General features: G+C 40.1%; 1 protein-coding gene across 4 annotated transcripts in view; it reads left to right on the top strand.

Annotated features, from left to right (window-relative positions):
* Positions 1 to 18,486, top strand: part of trit1 (tRNA isopentenyltransferase 1) — a 46,218-nt gene that overhangs the window by 11,354 nt on the left and 16,378 nt on the right. The window contains exons 1-6 of one of the 4 annotated variants that reach the window (XM_042228031.1): positions 2,851 to 3,609; positions 8,823 to 8,963; positions 14,592 to 14,690; positions 15,077 to 15,234; positions 15,750 to 15,892; positions 16,013 to 16,124. In XM_042228031.1, the coding sequence (XP_042083965.1) occupies positions 8,892 to 8,963; positions 14,592 to 14,690; positions 15,077 to 15,234; positions 15,750 to 15,892; positions 16,013 to 16,124 (584 nt within the window). In that variant the 5' untranslated portion in view covers positions 2,851 to 3,609; positions 8,823 to 8,891. Of the gene's footprint in view, positions 1 to 2,850; positions 3,610 to 8,822; positions 8,964 to 14,591; positions 14,695 to 15,044; positions 15,235 to 15,749; positions 15,893 to 16,012; positions 16,125 to 18,486 lie in introns of those variants that run through there. The other 3 variants (XM_042228032.1, XM_014339593.2, XM_005940873.3) reach the window with 3 other exon arrangements.

Here is an 18,486-nt window from a genome sequence, read left to right as displayed (position 1 = left end):
CTGTATTCAATACAGCAGGCAACATGACAGCTTCCACAAACTGGGGCTCAATCCTGAGTATTTAAATGGATCAATTCTTTATATTTATGAGTAATTACAGAAGCAGGGTTTGATGTCCAGTGCTTTTTGATTGCTCTCACTTGCCAGTCAGCAGTCTGGAGTGTTTTCATGTAAGCTTTTTTAGTATTGTTTTATGCTTGCCTCAAACTTTAAGTGAGGTGCTTCCAAAAAAAAGAGAAAAAGAGTGAGCGGAGTCGGGCCATGCTGCACAGTGAAAATTAGACTTTTAACTACCAAGATGAGCTTTATCCATCATTTGCTCCTAAATGGACTCATCTAATTTAGATTAATTCCTGCCACAGAAACAAATTCAGTGGATCCGAGTTGTGCGTTCCCGGGAAATTTGGAAAATGTCTGTATTTTCATTTTTCCGGCAGCTATCATTACAGAGTGAAATTCTGAGAGCACATTATTGAAATGCCAATACTTTACAGTCATTACATCGGTCCAACAGTAGTTTGAAAGGTCTGTTTCATTTCTCTTCACCCTTTTCTTGCTCTTTGTGTGTCTTATTTTGTGTCTCACCGAGTGATTGTGTGTGTGTTTCTTTATTCTTTCCTCACCCTTCTCTGTTTTCTTTTTGCCCTCTTTCATTTGCCCGTGCACCTCCCCTTTGCCTTTATGTGGCAGAGGAACAGCTGTCTCGTGCAGGGCATAAGGTTGGCCAGGCAGTCCGGCTGCAGGCTCCGCAGAGCTCGAACACTGAGCTCATTGTCTCACATACAAGCTCGCACACACACTCCCCTGTCCTACTCACACACAAGCCACATGCTCACATCCATTTAAAATCGAGGCAGGAAGGAGTAGGCAGCTGAACCCACATTAGCTGGGTTTCCATTGAAGTGCATCAGCGTGAATTATGACATCTGAAATTGGAAAAAGCTGAAAGTGAGGAGTGCAATATGTGAAACATTTCATCAGCAACTTCTCAGAAAATGCCCTTTACAGTGTGTGCACGTTTGTGTGTGTGATGCGGGGTGATCTAACACTGGGACGGTTTGGAGTAAAAATCACAGTGATCTCTTTATTCAAGGTTCAAGGTTCTTTATTTGTCACATGCATAGTTATACAAGTATAACACACAGTGAAATGTAGCCTGACACGCTCCTCGACATGTGCAAAAAAATTGGGGGGGGGTAGAAGAAAAACATTATATATATAAGTAGCTGTAAAGTGTGCATGTGGTCGTTTCTATGAAGATGCTGGACTTCAGTTTAAAACTCCAAAGAGGATTTTCTGGTGTGGTCTTCAGCTGGTGTGAGATGTGACCAGCATTAGCTGCAGGCAAACAATTTGCTCACCTCAAATCTATCCTTTACCTTTTGTCAGCCTTTTGTTTCTCTAACAGCGGCCTCTTCTTTTCTCTCTCCAAGCCAGCTGAGAAAGGAATTTTTTTTTCTCCCCACATCATTTCAGATGCTTTCTTAAAGAAGGCGCCCGATTGTGCTAGTCACCCAATCTCAATTTTATTGTGACATCTTCTTCCAGTTTCCTCCAGAAGACGTGTAAACACGATTAGGCGTGTTGATTTTTATCTTTGATTCCTTTATGACTCTGAGCTTGAGCATCGCTCCAATTTGTAGTTCATTTCCACCGCCTCGACTGGAAGTCTTAATTTATTTCTGATTTTATTTCCTCTCATTTGCAGCTCCCCCTCAAATTGTTTTTCCTTCTGTTCATATCTTCCATTCAAGCAGTTCTTTTCTCTTTTTTCTTGTTTACACTTCTACACGTCTGCCAGCTCTTGCTCTCTGGGTGTCTTTGTCCTCTTTAAGGCGAAATTAGAATCATCACCTGCTATTTATATATATGTGTGTGCGTGTGTTTTTATGTGTGTGTGTATATATATATATATATATATATATATACTATGTATGATATAAATATATATTATCATACAGGTAATAGTATATTATGCTATAGATATATATATACTATATACAATAAATAATTTAATATTAGGGTGCAACGATACACAAAATTCACGGTTCGGTTCGAATACTTTGGTGTCACGGTTCGATATTTTTTCGATACAAAAAAATGTTCATGCCTTTTTAATTTGTCATTTATTAAAATTATAAATATATATTTTAACTCAAAAGTACAGTTTTTAAATTTAATGTTGCTGAAACACAAAGTAATAAAAAAATAAATCTATCTGATCGAGAAATCACTCATCTTTGGAAAAGAGAGTTTATTACAGAGAAATGGCTCTTTCCAAAATAAAAGCTATACTATCGCTTCTTCTGGGCTATATTCTCAGCAGCATATTAAACATATCAGGTCCCCATAAGGAGAATCATGTGCTAACGGCTGTCTAAATGACTCGGGTAAAGTTAGTAGCATGCTTGTTGTTTTTGTCTGCTTCCACTTGTCTTTGCACTAGGATGATGTTGGCAATGTGCAGTCATATTCATTTTGTTCCCACTAGTGCTGTCAGCGTTAATCTGAAATGACGTTAACGCCACAACACGGCAAATCTCCGTTAACGAGCTACCGCGGATCGCCCCGTGCGTGGGGCTGGACGGCCAACACGTTAACGAGCTAACTGCGCTAACGCAGTAGTTCCCACCCATGTAATTGAGCATTGCGTGGCACATCCGACATACTGTTTTACCTTTGTCCATGACACGCTTACCTTCAGGGTCATACTTCACATGAAGACCAAAATAGTTCCAAAGGCCAGATCTGAATGAGGGTGGGGGAGGTTCAATTTGCCATGTTGCAACGAGCTTAACTTCTGTCTTGCTAGCTTGTGCTGCGCTCAGTGGATCTGCGCTCACAGTGCAGCCTATGCGGAGTAGTCGAACGCAGATCTACTGAGCGCTCAACACAGACAGCATCGTCAGAATAAAAGTTGATAAAATAAATTAAAAACTTTGTATTGTATTGTGATGTTAGTTAAAGCAGGGGGGGATGCTAAATTGACCATACAGAGCTGTTTCAAAGTTGTCTTTGGTTTTTTCACCATGTGACTAACAAAGTTGTGTTAATATGCTAGGTGGGGCGGCTCAAAATGAGACACACAGCCATCCCTGTATGTCTTTCTCTATAATTCTATCTACTATACACACAGAGAAATACCAGCTGTCTCTCTGAGCATCTATCGGTCTTTCTTTCACCATTCATGCTGCCATCCTTCTAACCATCATCCTGTCTCCTCTCGGTACAATCTGTGTGAGAGTGTCTGTCAGAGACAGAGCAGGAAGGCTGCTGGTAGATAATGTGTGCAAATTTGTGAGGGAGCATCCTGTTCTCTGTAACAAGTACACAGCGCTGTTCTGTCTCCTCTTCTGCCCGTTCATCTCCTTTCATCTCTCTAAAGCTGTTGTCCTTCCAAAAAAAGAGAAACCCCTTTAAATCTTCATCCTCCTTGATTTGCTCTTCATATCCTTCATCCATCTATCCATCCATCCTTCCATCCGTTCTTGCATCCAACTCTCGCTTGGCTGAGGGTGGTGTCGTGCAGAGAAGCCGTAAATAATTTATCTGCCTTGGTTGTTCTGCCCTGCACTGCTCCCCTCTTTTGGATGAAGAACATTTTGAGAGGTACACGCAATCCACACAGGCTCTGACAGTGGATTTGATCAATAGCCTGCACAGCTCTATTGATTAACACGTGTAGTGTATGTCAAATTATAAACAGTTGTATTTTGTTGCTGACTTTGAATGCTACAGGAATACAAAAAGATGCTTAGTAGCAATGTCAGGCAGGTTTCAAGAGGATGTGGGCAAGGCGTGCACCACAAAATACTTCCTAAAAAGAAAAACAACTTTGAGATATTACAAAACAGCAATCTTTGGTTTGTGCTGACTTAATCATTCTGAGCTTAATCTGACTGGGTGAAAATCACAATATAAGACGAGTAGATTTGGAATATTTTACCCCAAATTAATGCAGAACGATTGGAAGCAGCATCATGCAATAAGCTAGTTATTGAGACACGCTCATGAATACAGCTTACAGATGCAGTTAAATGGAAACAGAAACAGCCCCAAAACTCTAAAAATTGCAAAGGTAAGGAAGTTAGAATGTAGTTGTTTCACTTCTTTATTTCTACCTTATTTAATGAGTGTGTCCAGTTACAAGAACTCGAGAACATTTTTTTTTTTTTTTTTTACTTGTTTACACTTTGCCTGATTCTTGCTTGGTTCCCTCTGGTGGGCAAACTGTGGCGTGCCAACACTCAAAACTTGGATTGGGGGTGTTTCTCCCATCTCTTCTTTACTTTTTAAATTTTGGTTTATCGGTTGTTATAAATCCAGACACTGATACATCGGAAAACGGCTAATATTGTCTCACCAATAAATCGGTGTGGTTATCAGGAAGGAATAGCTTTGGGGAAAAATGGTATTCCAACCCTATAGCAGATTTCCAAAGACTTTAAGATGTGGTTGCCTAACACACATTGGAGATGTTCAGATACTCAGAGTTGGCTTTGCCTTTACGTTGCCACACGTTGGTATACCAGTAGTGGTGTATATGTCTGCTGATGATGAACAGTACATATATGGCAAACAAGCTTTCATGTAAGACAGAAGCAGTGGTGGCTAATATCATTCCTCCCACACGCCATCACCACTTTATCATATAAATACAGCCCTGAGGCCACGTTCTGCACAGCATCTGTGTGTAGTCTACTGTCATCCATTCAGAGTATGTGATTGTAGCTCAGAAAGTGAATCCCCCTGAAGATGCCAGGAAAACTTTGTGAAACCCTTTCAAGTCAAAAATTACGTACCAGTAGACCTAAATCCTGTCCACATAAAACCAGAAGGCTGAGTTCAAAAAATATATATATAAATAAAATCTTGGTGAAACACACTATTATTCAGTATTTCAGCATAGGAAAATGCAGCCTTTAATCAAAGCAGACAGCCAGCTATTAAGACTAAAGCACCCTCCCAAATGGACACACAAGTGTTATTTGTTTAGCATGAATGGACAAATGGATAAAGTCACTCTTTACATTCACTTGGGAGCAGTTTTTTCCTGCCGTGAAAAATGATGAACGTTACAAAACCAAAGATTCGCTGTTGAACGAGTCGGAGTAGTAAGAAAAAGAGAAAAGAGAAGAAAAGATGAGACAGCTCAGAAGTATAGGAAACTTATGTGAAAAGTCAATGTATCTTTCAAGAGTTCATCAATCATTCATACACCAGCCTATGCATTCTTTATTCCTTTTTCTTCTCTTTCCCCTTCTTTAGAGGGAATATCTGCCCTGATCACCCCAAGTTTACCTTCCAGTGGCAGTCAAGGAGTACTCTTTGTCCCACCAAGCACTCCTGAATGCAATTTGTGGTCCATCTGCGTTCAGGTTTTTGTTGGGACAGCGTGCAGAAAGGGGGTTTTCACCCTCCACAAACGTGCTACCGTGTAGTCGTCCAAAATTCCAACCACATGTTGTTGGATGCAGATGGCCTATGCATTGGTTGAATGCTGGTTGTTTGATAAGTAGGTCGTAATAAAGAAGGGGCGCGTCAGCGGCATTCATCGGGGACCAGAGAAGCATTAAAAAAATCATCAAATATCAAAAATGAAAAGCAAAAACAGTGGCCGCAGTAGACGCTTTATTGTTTTTGACATTCGGTTTAACTTTAGCTGTTTGTAAGCTAGACCGGTTGTGTCAGATGTTTTTGCCACTGCCCCAATCTGACAACAAATACTCGCTGCAGGTAGATGCCGAATGCCTTCCCCGTAATTCTACTCAAGCGTAAAGGAGGTCATGTACGCCCACTGTGAATGACCATCATTCAACAGAGATTGTCGAGCACCAGCTATCACCCACCTATAGCGTAGTCTTGAGATTCCTTTCCAGGTGCATGAAGATAATGGTGGGGTGTGTGATGGTGCGGTTGGGCAGCGTTAGCGTTTAACACCTTGGCCCCCAGGACGACCTCCAAGGAGACAACCACACTAGGAGTTAAGTACCTGGGACTTCAGGTTCCATCAGTTGTTTTGGAGCTCAAGAAACTCCTTGGATAATAAGAGGTTAAACATCTTCTCTAACCTGAAGGTTGCTCTCTTTTCAAGGACTCAGACTACCATGACCTAGATGACTGAGAACCTAAATGGACATTAGCTCAATTGAAAACCCATTAAAATGACATTTTTAACCGTGTCTGGGCTTGCAGCACAGTCAGCCAGGACAGGACAAATTTCCTTCACTTAAAGTAATTCCCCAAGAAAACTTTAAAATGTTAAATACTATTAGACCTGACAACTCTCTAACGAACAGCAAACCAAACTGCATCATTCAGGAGCTCCAACTCTGCTGAACGATAAATATCACGAGTTACTTTTCTTTCAGGGCATTTTATGACTTGATCCGGTTGTAATGATCTCTTGATCTTTTGTCTCTTTTTTGTGTCTGATTATTACCGAGCTTAATGATACACTCCAATTTCCCTCCCACTTGTGCAATGGATGAATTCAAGTTTCTTTGTTTCCTTATTCTGTGATCCAGAAAATATTAGATATTATGTCACCAAATGACTTCTGTAACTGAACTGTAATTGCAAATGGGGGGAAATAATTGGTTTGTACAAACATATGTGAAGGTGAACATATTCCGTGCAAATTAAAAACATCTCAGTTCATGTAAAAAGTAACTGCAGATGGAGTGCACATGAACACCGAAAGGGAGCGCATCAGCTTTTGATGTGCGTGATCATCTCAGACATTTTAATGCTGGAGAAAACGACTTTGAAGTTTAAAAGGCTGAACACGGCTTCTAACAAGAGAAGCCTAGCAAGAAATGTGCTCTGTATCCCAAGATATCCCTTTCTAAAACTCTCAACTCTGTTCGAGTGTGAAAATCATGACGGACAACTGTGTGACACCCAGCTGTCACATTCCAAGAGGGAGCTCCATCGCTGGGTGATGTAAAGCTGACGGGAGATGCGTGTCATAATTTGCAGGGATGGCCAGAGCAATTTGACATGGAAGACGGACAGCACTCATCCTTTCTTTCCCTTAATAGCCCTGTGACCAGCTTCTGACATTGAAAGACACACGCACAGTCTCATACTAGCCCAGATTTCAATCCCCGACCCTATTTGTTTTATAGAAGCTATTTTTGCTGTGTTGCCCTGGGTTTTATAATTTCTCAGATTGAGAACATTCAATAAACATGCGGTCTTACAGCACATAATATAGCCTGAAATACTGTTTTCAGCATGCTCTATGTAACTTTTACATAACACACCCTTTTATTGTAAATGTCTGACTAGATTGTAAAGTAACTTTAAAAAAAAGAGAAACCTTTCCAGACTCTCACTGTGACTTCTGACACCCTGTGGACTAATTTCTGTGGGAGAGACTTTGGCTGTGGTGATGTGGTGCTTTTCAGTGATTTGCCTCATTGCCTTTCTCCTGCTCCTTAAGTCAGCTGTGACCAATGCTAGCAAATGTTAGCTTTGAAATGGAGTCCACTAATTACCAACTGGTACCCAATGCAGACCATAACACAAACTCCAAATTAGGAGAAGACCCCCCCCCACCAAACACTTATGCGTCATGTACTATTTTGCTAATTATGTTAGCGGGTAAGCAGGCTAAAGTTAGCCAGCTAGTTGCTGCATTGGTTATCAAGCAATTTCTTAGCATTAGGAGTTATTACCTAGGGTTTACTACTCTGTAATTACGTGAAACTATTCGACCATATTCAAAAATAGTCTTTCACCCCAAGCTACCCTCAAATGTCTTTTTTTGCGCTAGGTCAGATATAAAATCAGAGTTACATTTATTGCTCAACAAGGATGCTGTCAGCTGGCTAGCTGTAACTTAGCTAGACAGCAAGTATCTGAAATGGGTACCTTCATGAAGAACAAAAGTATGTTTTCTATCTAATGAATGTAGAAAAGTTTGTCTTTTTATAGAGTCGTTGTCTCCGACAATGAAAGCAAACTTGGTCGCAAAGTGGTTTACAGCAGCGGTCCCCAACCTTTTTTTGCACCACGGACCAGTTTATGTCCAACAATATTTTCACAGACCGGCCTTTAAGGTGTCGCACGAAAAGACCCAGAGAAACAGAGTTAACGATAAAAACAATAAAAAATAATGATATAAACAGATAAAACCCCGTAAACCCTACATTTCACACCTGAGCCTCAACTCTCGTGGCCCAGTACCAAATGACTCATTGACTGGTACCGGTCCATGGCCTGGGGGTTGGGGACTGCTGGTATACAGTGCTTTGTTTTGGTCGCAGGCAGATTACCCTATTTGATCGTAGTTTCCATGGGGGATTACTTGTCTGCAAACGGAGACTGTTCCCTTCAGAGTACAAGGTTGTTCCTTTTGAATGACTTTGGCTGCATTCTCAGTTTCCAGTTTGTGTTGTACTTTTTCAAGCTTTACTGAGGGTAGGTTAGTAGTCAGTGTTTGTGGAGATGTTGGTGTCTTCCATGCAAACTGCAGGTGATCGCAGCAGTCTGATAGTAACTAAAGCTATCGCAAGGAGGTTTTTGGTACAACCTATTTCACCTAAGAACCTCCAGCAACCACCAGCCAACTGGTCAGGGAACACACATTTTTCCCTCAAGACCGGTGGTTGTATGTGCATGAGCAATGTGCACATGACGCTAAACAAGAAACCTCAATAATGCTAATTATGTTGCAGTACTAATTGTCTTCCAGGAATTTTAACTTCCCCTTTTGAATTATCCTGTAATGGTTTTTGTAATGGCTAATTATTTATATTTTTATTTTATGTGGTAGTTTTTCCTGCCTGTTGATTCCTTTCTTTGTGTGCCTTCAGGTGTACCAGGGCCTGGACATTGTCACTAATAAGGTGACAGCTGAGGAGCGCAACCAATGCACACATCACATGATCGGCTTTGTGGACCCATTAGTGAGCACCTACACGGTGGTAGACTTCAGGAACAAAGCGGTGGCACTGATATCCTTTTTGGAGCCATGTGAAAGCATGGGAGCAGTGTTTTCCATAACACCTCTTACCGCATGTTACAACAATGCCCCACCCCAATTATCAAGTAGTAACTGCAGAGAAAGAACTGATTTCACTCTTAGTAATTGATTTTTGTAAGTGTGCACGCATCCTTGTTTTGTCATTGTGTCTTGCTGCAGATGTTGCAGTGAAGATGAAAAGCGAGAGATCTCTAGAGACTGTATTTATAGAGGAGTCTCTGTGGTAAATCTACACACGGTCTGGGCAGTCACACCCTCCTGCAGACACTGGCCGTCACACAGATGTGGAGAGAGGAGGCGATAACTAGAGAGAGGGTATTAATAGATCAGGATGGGGTGCACGCACACACACAGACACTCGCTTTTCTCTCTCTCACCCTCACCAGCGCAGCGAGGGGATGCGGTAGCTCCAAGAATAGGCTCAGTGCACCGCGAGCCTGCTGGTGGGAAAGAGGGAGAAACGGGAAGAGATGAATACAGATTAGTAGAGCTGGAGGATTTTAACTGAAAATCAGGAAAAAGAGGAAGGAGTGTGCAAGATAGTTAAGACGCCTAATGGGTGTAATGACTCTTCATCAGCCATCAAGCCTTCTCTCTACATGCCGTTCACATAAACTCTCTCCTTCTGGACCTCCTCCTCTGTGGCTCTGTTTGCTCAGTTTTCCATCCCTCTTTCTGTTTTCTCCTCCTTTAATTTTCCTCGCTGTTTGCCGGCAGTCGCCCTCACTCCTCTGCAAGTGATGAGTGACGATGGCTGATGGGCCTTTATCTTGTTTGGTCGGGTATTTATTTAATCATCCCAGAGTGGAGAAAGTAGGCGACCAGAGGGAGGGAGGAGGGGAGAGAAGGCAAGGTGCAAGATGAGAGAAGATGCGACAGAAAAAGAGGGAGAAGGAATAAGGTGTGGCACACAGGCTCTGTCTGTGTGACCTGCAGGTTTTTTTTGAAAGGGGACCTGTTATGCTTTTCTATTTTACAATTACAATTACAAAAGAGGTGGGACGAATTTAAATAAAAACAGAATGCAATGATCCTCTTCGCCTCAGTCCATTTTAAACAAGCTTTGCCCCAAAGAAGATGATGATGGTGCAGGATCATGTTCACATGCGGTTTCTTCTTTGCACGATGGAGCTTTAACCTGCAGTTGTGGATAGCACGGTGAGCTGTATTCACAGTGACAGTGAGTCACTGAGCCTATGCAGTGATTTCCAGGACAGATTCATGCCGATTTTTTTACGCAGCATCACCTGAAGGCCTGCAGATCACAGGCATCCAATGTATTTATTTATTTAGTTAGTTTGGCCTTGACCCTTGCTCACAGAGACTTCTCCAGATTCTCATAATGTTTTGATGATTTTGTGCAAGGTAAATGAGATATACAATGTCACAATTTTACATTGAGGATTATTATTCTGAAATTATTCCACAATTTGTAAATCATCTTGTTACTTCTGCCTCTCTAAAACAGTCATTTTACACCCAATCATGTTACGGACCTGTTGCCAATTAACCTCTTACGTTCCAAAGTATTCCTCCAGCCTTTTGTTGCCCAAGTGGTGGAAATTAAAGGAGACACTATAATTCTGATTAAGCTGAACTAAATTGCTAATATTAAGTTTACAACTCTGACATTTGTTTCAAAGCTGTCTACTTTTTGGTCTTTCAAAAGTTTCAGGTTGCCCAGGTGGAAGCATTTCTATTGCTTATATTTTCTCCACAACAGTCCGAAATACATTCGGCAGACCATAAATAGTCTTAAGCCGGGGGTCAGGAGGTGTAATGGGTCATGACATGAGAGGCCTACTGGGGTAAGAAAGACCAGAATCAAAGTTCTGCAACACAGATTTTAAATTCTTTCCTAGACATAACCATATTTTTTGCTTTTTTTTTTTTTTCCTTATTGGAAAGCTCCACATCTTTAGGCTGAGGGCATTTATTCAAATGACACAGTACAAGAAGTTTAAAGCTGACATAACCAAATTTCACACTCCAGATGTCAGGAGAATCGTCCAGGCCTGGAGCATGCAGGAGACAGGAAACATGAGCCCAGTTGCTTTCTCTGAATTTACTGGACTATTACCTGCACTGTTCCTTCATGGGGGCAATTGGACATCAAATTGGGCACGACCTTTGTACTCAGGAACTGGCTGATTTAAGAGTATTTTGTGTTGAGCTAAGACACCAGATTGTTTGATTCTCACTTAAACCTCCTCTGAATAATGGCTACAAATGTTCAGAGTCAAAATAGCAACATAGATACAAGTCAGGTTTTTATTCAGATTTGTTGTCAATATTAACCATAAAAATCAGTGCTGTCAATAGATTAAAAAAAATTAACTACTATCGCACAATTTTCTGTAATTAATCGCAATTACTTGATCAATAGCCTGGCTGCAATTACATTTTTTCAACTTTATATTTAAGCTTGTAACTGACATTTATGCAATATAATGAAGTAAATGCAGAAACAACACAGAGGATGTATGCTTAAATTCAAAGAGAATTTCAATAGTTTTCTTCAGTCTTTTAGCACAGGTTCTCTCCTGTGAAATACAACTTTTTAGAAAGTTTAAGTATTCACTAATATATAATATATATTAGTGCTCTCAAACAATTAAAATGTTTAATCAGATTCATCACAGGGTTACTGTGGATTAATTTTGATTAATCACGATTAAATATCATTCATTTTTATTCTACATTAATCGCATTTCATTTTGCATGAGCAAACAGACTCCAGAAAAAAGGGAAAATATACGCACTTAACATGAATGTTCAAGATGTTCAATAAACATGTTAACAAAAAACTCTGTAGACATTTATCCTCTCTCTCCGTCACTCTTGGGGAGGCACTTCATGTCCTTGAAACAAGGAACCAAATCTATGTAAAGCTCGTGTTCTCAACTACATTAACAGGTCTGCAGGTTGGTGCAATCCACTTGGTAACTGTGTCAGTCAATATGTCCGAGGTAGACTAATGAGCCCCCGAAGCTCCGTGAGTGGTTTGTCGCAAGCTGGGTGACACGTTAGCCAAAGTGCTAGCAGCATCCCCGACTAACGTGTGCTTCGCGTTAATGTGATATTTTAAGCTGGAAGTGTTCGGTAAAAAGAAAATTCCTTCTTGCACAATGTGCATAATACTTTATGTCGGTCGACTGTTCCGTCTTGTTAGTCTGTTAATACTCAAATTTCCCATCGAGGGGGCCAGTGAGCGTTTATCATCTACCATATAGACCCTGTGCACGAGAAAATGCTAACTTCCTGGTTTGAGACCGGATGTGGGGTTGTACATTTCCGATAGTTTTACTTTGCGGTCAATCGCTACTGCGAAGATTTACTCCAAAATCATGTCCAAAACTCGAAAATGGAAAGATCGCGTTAAGTTACAGAGAGCAGAAGGTGGGAACACTCACCACTGTTGTGTCATGAAAAAAATCTAATGATCAATTTTGACGTTTAAAGAGTTTAGATCGATCAGTTGTTTACATCACTCAACACAAGCAGAACTGCAGCAGAAGACACATCGTCCACATTCAGAAGTATCTCTGTATAGTGACTGGTCTTATGATATACACAGGCAAATGTTCAGCATTCAAACTACAGGTGAAGAATAGTCAAACCAGATGTTTCCCCCGTTAAGTCGATATCAGCTAGTCAAGTACACACCTACACAGCATGTTAACAAACCGTGAAAAAAGCCACACAAAAAATGAACGATTGCTGGTAAGGGTTTCTATACATTAGTATTTACGAAGGGTATGTTGTGACTTACCTTCAAAATTACAGTGGTCCCTCGCTATAACGCGGTTCACCTTTCACCTCGCTGTTTCGCGGGTTTTTTTTAGTGCAAGTTTGCATGCTTATTTATTTTTTTTACATCACATTGTGTCCTGATCGCTGCAGACGATCTCCTCCGTGACGTCTCTCCTGTACAGTACAGAATCGCTGCATCGATCACTAGCAGTGTGACTCTGAAGTGCAGTACTGTATGTCCACGATGTCCACGAAACGTTTTGCACTGTCAAAAAATAAAATTGGCTACTTGATTTCACCTATCGCTGCTTATTTTTAGAACATAACACCCTCAATAAATGAGCGACAGCTGTTTACAGATACTGAGAAATATAACATTTGAATCCCTTTTCTCTTTTGCTTTTGAACATAATTTACAGATATATTGGGTAAATGCCCAAGACATCTATAGAAATGTAAATCGCCGCATTCATTTACTTAACTTGTTTTGGACCGTAAACCAGGCGCGAATAGGACACCGGAAACAAAGCTCCCCACAGGAGTTTCCCCACCGGAAGTAGCACATGCTAACGTGCACATAGTCTATTGAGCTGACTTTTTTTTTTTTTTTTAATTAGTAAAATTAACATACAGACAAAATGCACCATATATTACACATTTAGAGAATAAACATTCCTTACATATTAGCAACTTTCATACATAGGAAAAAGAAAATATAAAGATGGGGTCACTTAACAGAATATTAACTCACTAAATCAAAATCTTCCACAAAGAAAACAAAAAAAGCAGCCTTTTTCTTTTTAACTAAAGTCAAAGATTTAACCAACAGGTTTAAGTCGTTTTTCCAGTACGCTAGCGTTGGTTTGGTCTTAAAAAAAACGACATTTATGTATAAATTGCTTGCACAAGATTAATAACACATTGACACCATAATTAGCTTTCTTTTCTTTCAAAAACACTCCAAACATGATCATATTTAAGGTAAATGGGGTAATTTGAATCCCACTGGAATAAAGCCAGGTATGAAAATCCAACCAAAACATTTGTATGAAATTGCACAAAAAGAATAGATTGTCCAAATCCTCCTCTTCTGTTTCACAAAATACACAATTACCAGTTTCTATTTTGAATCTATCACCAAGGAGTCTATTTGTCGGGTAAATTTTATTCAAAATTTTAAATTGGACTTCTTTCCCTTTAGAAGGGATAGGGAAGGTGATATAATCAGTTCTTATTTTTTCAATTTCTTCCCTTTTGAAATCTTTTAATATGTAATTACGTCTACTATTGAGCTGACTGGTTCAGCTGCCTGTCACTACCAGATCAACTGCCCATTTGCGCATGTGCGCAGGTAACTCTACTTGGACAAACTGCCTGAAATGCGTTGACGGAAACATTTCAGGGATTTTTGAGCCATTCTGCACTCCAGATGCGTTAATTGTGTTATTTTTTATTTTTTTTTAAAAATCACGTTAATCGTGATGATGGCGTAATCTGTGATAACGCGTTAATATTTGGCAGCACAAATAAAAATACAAACAAATTTCATGTATCCATCCATTAAGTCCAATAATATTTGAGTGTTTTGAAATACTACTGATGCTGTTAACTTCAACAGTAGCATAAAGGGAAAACCCAGAATTCCTGAAATACTGGTTCATAATGTAGTCATCACAGGTCTTAAAGTTTTCATTAGGAATATGATGTATTCACTCTTTCTACCTCAATTAAACAATAATGATATTTTTAATTACTTTAGATTGTACATGAATGCACAACAATGTCCTGGAATTGTTAAGACATGCAAAATACGCTGGGATAAACTTCTTCCTTGACACATTCCAACATAGATGACATGCACAAGAGGAACAAACTGCCAATCATTGTTGGAGGAACAAACTATTACATTGAGTCTCTGCTGTGGAAAGTCCTGTTGGACACTGGCGTAAGTGTCATAGATGCTCAACTTGAATACACCGCTCTCTGTCCTTTCTGTCTTTTGTACTGTTAATCTCTTAAATGTATAAATGTCTTATTATCTTTACCCATTTTACTTTTGATAACAACATTAAGCCAGAGTGCTTAAGCTTTCGCAGCTTGAAGATAATGTAATATTTCACTTTAGTTTAATTTCTTCATGCTGCATAGTCATTTACTGTTAATAAAACTGCCACGGGTGCTTTTTCTCATCTTAATCTCTGTTTTCATTGCACATTACTTCTGACTCTAGGCACCGCTCTAAACGGACCTTGTAATGTGTTAAAGATTTGGAAGCAGGAGCTTAATGGCAGTGTTCGAGGGCAGCTTTTGCAAATACAACTTGTCTCGCAGCAGGAGAACGAGGAGCCGGGGGACGGAGGGGATGGGTCTCCGAACAGGAAGCTCGAGCTCGAGAAACTGGGAGGAGCTGAGTTGCATAAACGACTGGCCGAGGTGGACCCCGATATGGCTGCCATGTTGCACCCAAATGACAAGCGCAAGATAGCCAGGTGATACAGCTGGTGAAGGGTAATCTGTCAGTTTTAGTGATTTGGATGTTGTGTTGGGGCATGTGTTGTGCTCCATGATGTGTAGCATGCACTCTGGCCTCAGGTTAAGTTACCCAGTTCTTTAATATGAGCTGGTAAGGATGATCTTTTCCTCTTAACCTGAGCACACAGCCACAAGTTTGGTTTCGATTTAAATCTCAACAGGTCGAGAGTTTTGGTGTGTTGGTTTTTGAAGCTCACTTTGAAAGTATCCTGGTTAGAAAAGGATTGAGAGATTGTTTGTTCTTCATAATTATTTGTATTTTTTCTTGTTTTATGTCTTCATTTTTCTGAAGTATATGCCCCTGGTGCAGCAATAATGAACATTCTCACCACTTTTAAATTGTACTCTTCATTTGACCGGATTGTTATGTAATTTCAGTTTACCCTCCCAGGCCTTATCAACAAGGAGTTCAATAAAACTTCATAGTACATGTGGATTTCAAGTGTTTGATTTGAACTTAAAACTTACACAGGAGTCTGCAAATCCACAAAGAGACGGGGATTCCACATAGCCGCTTGCTGGAGGAGCAGAGGGGGCAGGAAGGCGGTGATGGTCTTGGGGGGCCGCTAAGGTACAAAAACCCCTGCATCTTCTGGCTGCATGCTGACATGGAGGGTAAGGAGGGAGACTTGTAGATGTGCTCTTTGTGTGGGGGAATAAAACAAGCTTTGAAATGTGGAAAGTGTCTTTATTTCCATGCTACATTTGTCATATCTACTTCTTTCTGTCCTTCAGCTCTAGACAAGCGGCTGGATGCTCGTGTAGAAGATATGTTGTCTGCAGGAGTGATACAGGAGCTTAGAGACTTCCACATCCGATACAATCGACAGAAAATCCAGGACAACAGGTAAGGAAATAAGAAGGTGAGGTGTCCGCTCACCTGAATGAACGCAACCAACCAGATCCTGTTCATCCTGATGGTTTTTTTGGTTATTTGTTTGTTTTTTTCTCATGTCAAAGAAATATGCTGTTCTAGATAAAGCCCACAGTGTTTAGACTTCTGTTCTTGTGGGACTAATATTACTCTAGAATGTCCAGTAATTATTAATAATAAGGGATAAGCCTATTTATGTCTGACGCTACCAGGAGTCTAGTATTTTCTGCTAATTACTTTAGTGCCTCCAAGAATTTTAATTCCATGCTGAAGATAACTCTATAATTGTATTCTTGGATTGTACTAGAAGAATTTTTATGATTAACAGCTCAAAATAATCCTTTTTTTATACAAGCTTTGGATTGATTCCTTTCTCACTTGCCCCCTTTTCCCCTTTTGTGATTGGCTACCTCTCACAAACAGAAAGTTATAGATTGGTGGGGCTTCTGTTCCCACAGCTAGTGCTACAGATGTCCATAATCCTGAGATGACTATATTAATGATATGTGTTCTCATTGACATCATAATTCAATAACCATCTTCAATAAGTTAAACTCAACTGGCCCTATACAAAAATATGTTTTCTTGAAATTAGGTTAAAACAACATTTTCTGTCAGAAACAATGCCGAATTAACCCTGAATAAATTAAGGCATGCTAAAGATAATTTCCATCTGATAAACAAAAATTAATGTGGAGTAGAGTGTAGAATTCTCGAGCGATCTGTTAATATTAGCGCAGGTTAGCTAGGTTTCAGTGTAAACTCATTTGATGCTAACTTTAGCTGAGGCTTGTTAAGAGGTAGAAAACAAAATATGTTACCATATTTGGAAAAGATGGTAAAATGGTAGCGCATGGGAGTCAACACTACAAGGGGTTGCTAGTTTACAGTATACTGTAAATTAAAAGTTAGCTTGCAGCTAGCACTGTTAAATCAATTGAGATGTTAATTTTGGGAGGGGAAAAAGGAAATTAAATTATGAAATTGAAAATTAAGAGTTGTCATTTTTTTAAGCCTTTCATAGTTTTCACCATTTTGTTTAGTACAGCTTGTGCATCATTAGCTAACACTAGTATTAGCTAGGTAGCTCATGGCTAGCTCATGGCTAGCTCCGGGCTAGCTCATGGCTAGCTCCGGGCTAGCTCATGGCTAGCTCCGGGCTATAAGTCAGAGCTGATAGAAAATTAGCATACTAGTTGGCCAAGTTATAAAAACATCAGATTCTAAGGACAGCAGTTTTTGACATTTGGCTTTATTTTTTTCTTTGGAGTTGTGCTTCTGTTTTTTTTGTTTGTTTGTTTTTTGGGGGGGATTGCCTTGCAGTGTTCTCAGGTAAAAGCACTAACCTTGCTTAATTGACAAGACAGATTCTTCAGGGTTTATTTTTATGTTCAGCAACACTTTCTTTGGCAGCAACTATTCCCCACTATCTCTACCAGGACATTTTTAGATTTAGCTCTAGCAGCTACCTACTCACCATATGCTGCAATACACAAGATAACCTGCATTTTATTTATTGTATTCAGTTTCCATATGGTATTTGGATTTTTTATATATAGTTTCCAAGTAGGCAGGTAAAAAACAATTCATGCTATTCTGAGATTTAACATTCGTTGTCTTTATTTTGTATCTACATCACTACATTACATTTTTGTTAACTTTGTCTTTCCATGTCCTGTGTGTGACATGAAATGTGAAGACCAAAAAGAAAGAGAGATGTGAACACTGCTGTGTGTCTCTGTTGGCAGTCGATATTGATAGTGTATGATGGGGTGTGGCTGCAGGGAGTTGATGCACTGGTGGAACGTTGCCCAGGAACCTTCCGGTTCCCCTCCCTTTCGTTTATTTCATCACCCTATCTCACCTCCCTCGTCCTCCTCCCTGTCCCTCCATCTCTGCCTCTATTGCCCTCTGAGCAATCTGATCATCCATGCACTTTACCCCCCCCCTCTCTCTCTCCCTCTCTCTCTTTCTGTCTGTCTTTCTCTGCTTTGCCCTCATGTCTCCATCCCCAGCTGGCTGCTGTGGCCAGACATCAAGGTCAGATCTCCACCCCCTTCCCTGCCTCCCTCTCTTCCTCTGTCTTTCTTTTCCTCCCTCCATTGACTCTACATTTCCTGTGCTCAGACGCTATTCTCAAATTTCTGTCTCTGCCTGTCTAGCCAGATTTATTTTTGTTATTTCCTCTTGTTGTTTCTCTTACAAGCCTAGAAATTAGGGACCTGAAATAATCCTTTTTATTCTAATATTTGCTGTGCAGTGTATTTGAGGAAGAGAATTAGATAAAAGCAATTGTGTTTGTGTGTGTGTGTGTGTGTGTGTGTGTGTGTGTGTG

The sequence above is a fragment of the Haplochromis burtoni genome, unplaced genomic scaffold, assembly GCF_018398535.1.
Source record: "Haplochromis burtoni strain Fernald_Lab_line unplaced genomic scaffold, NCSU_Asbu1 Contig_297, whole genome shotgun sequence".
Taxonomy (NCBI): Eukaryota; Metazoa; Chordata; class Actinopteri; order Cichliformes; family Cichlidae; genus Haplochromis; species Haplochromis burtoni.
This window is presented reverse-complemented; position numbering and strand designations above follow the sequence as displayed.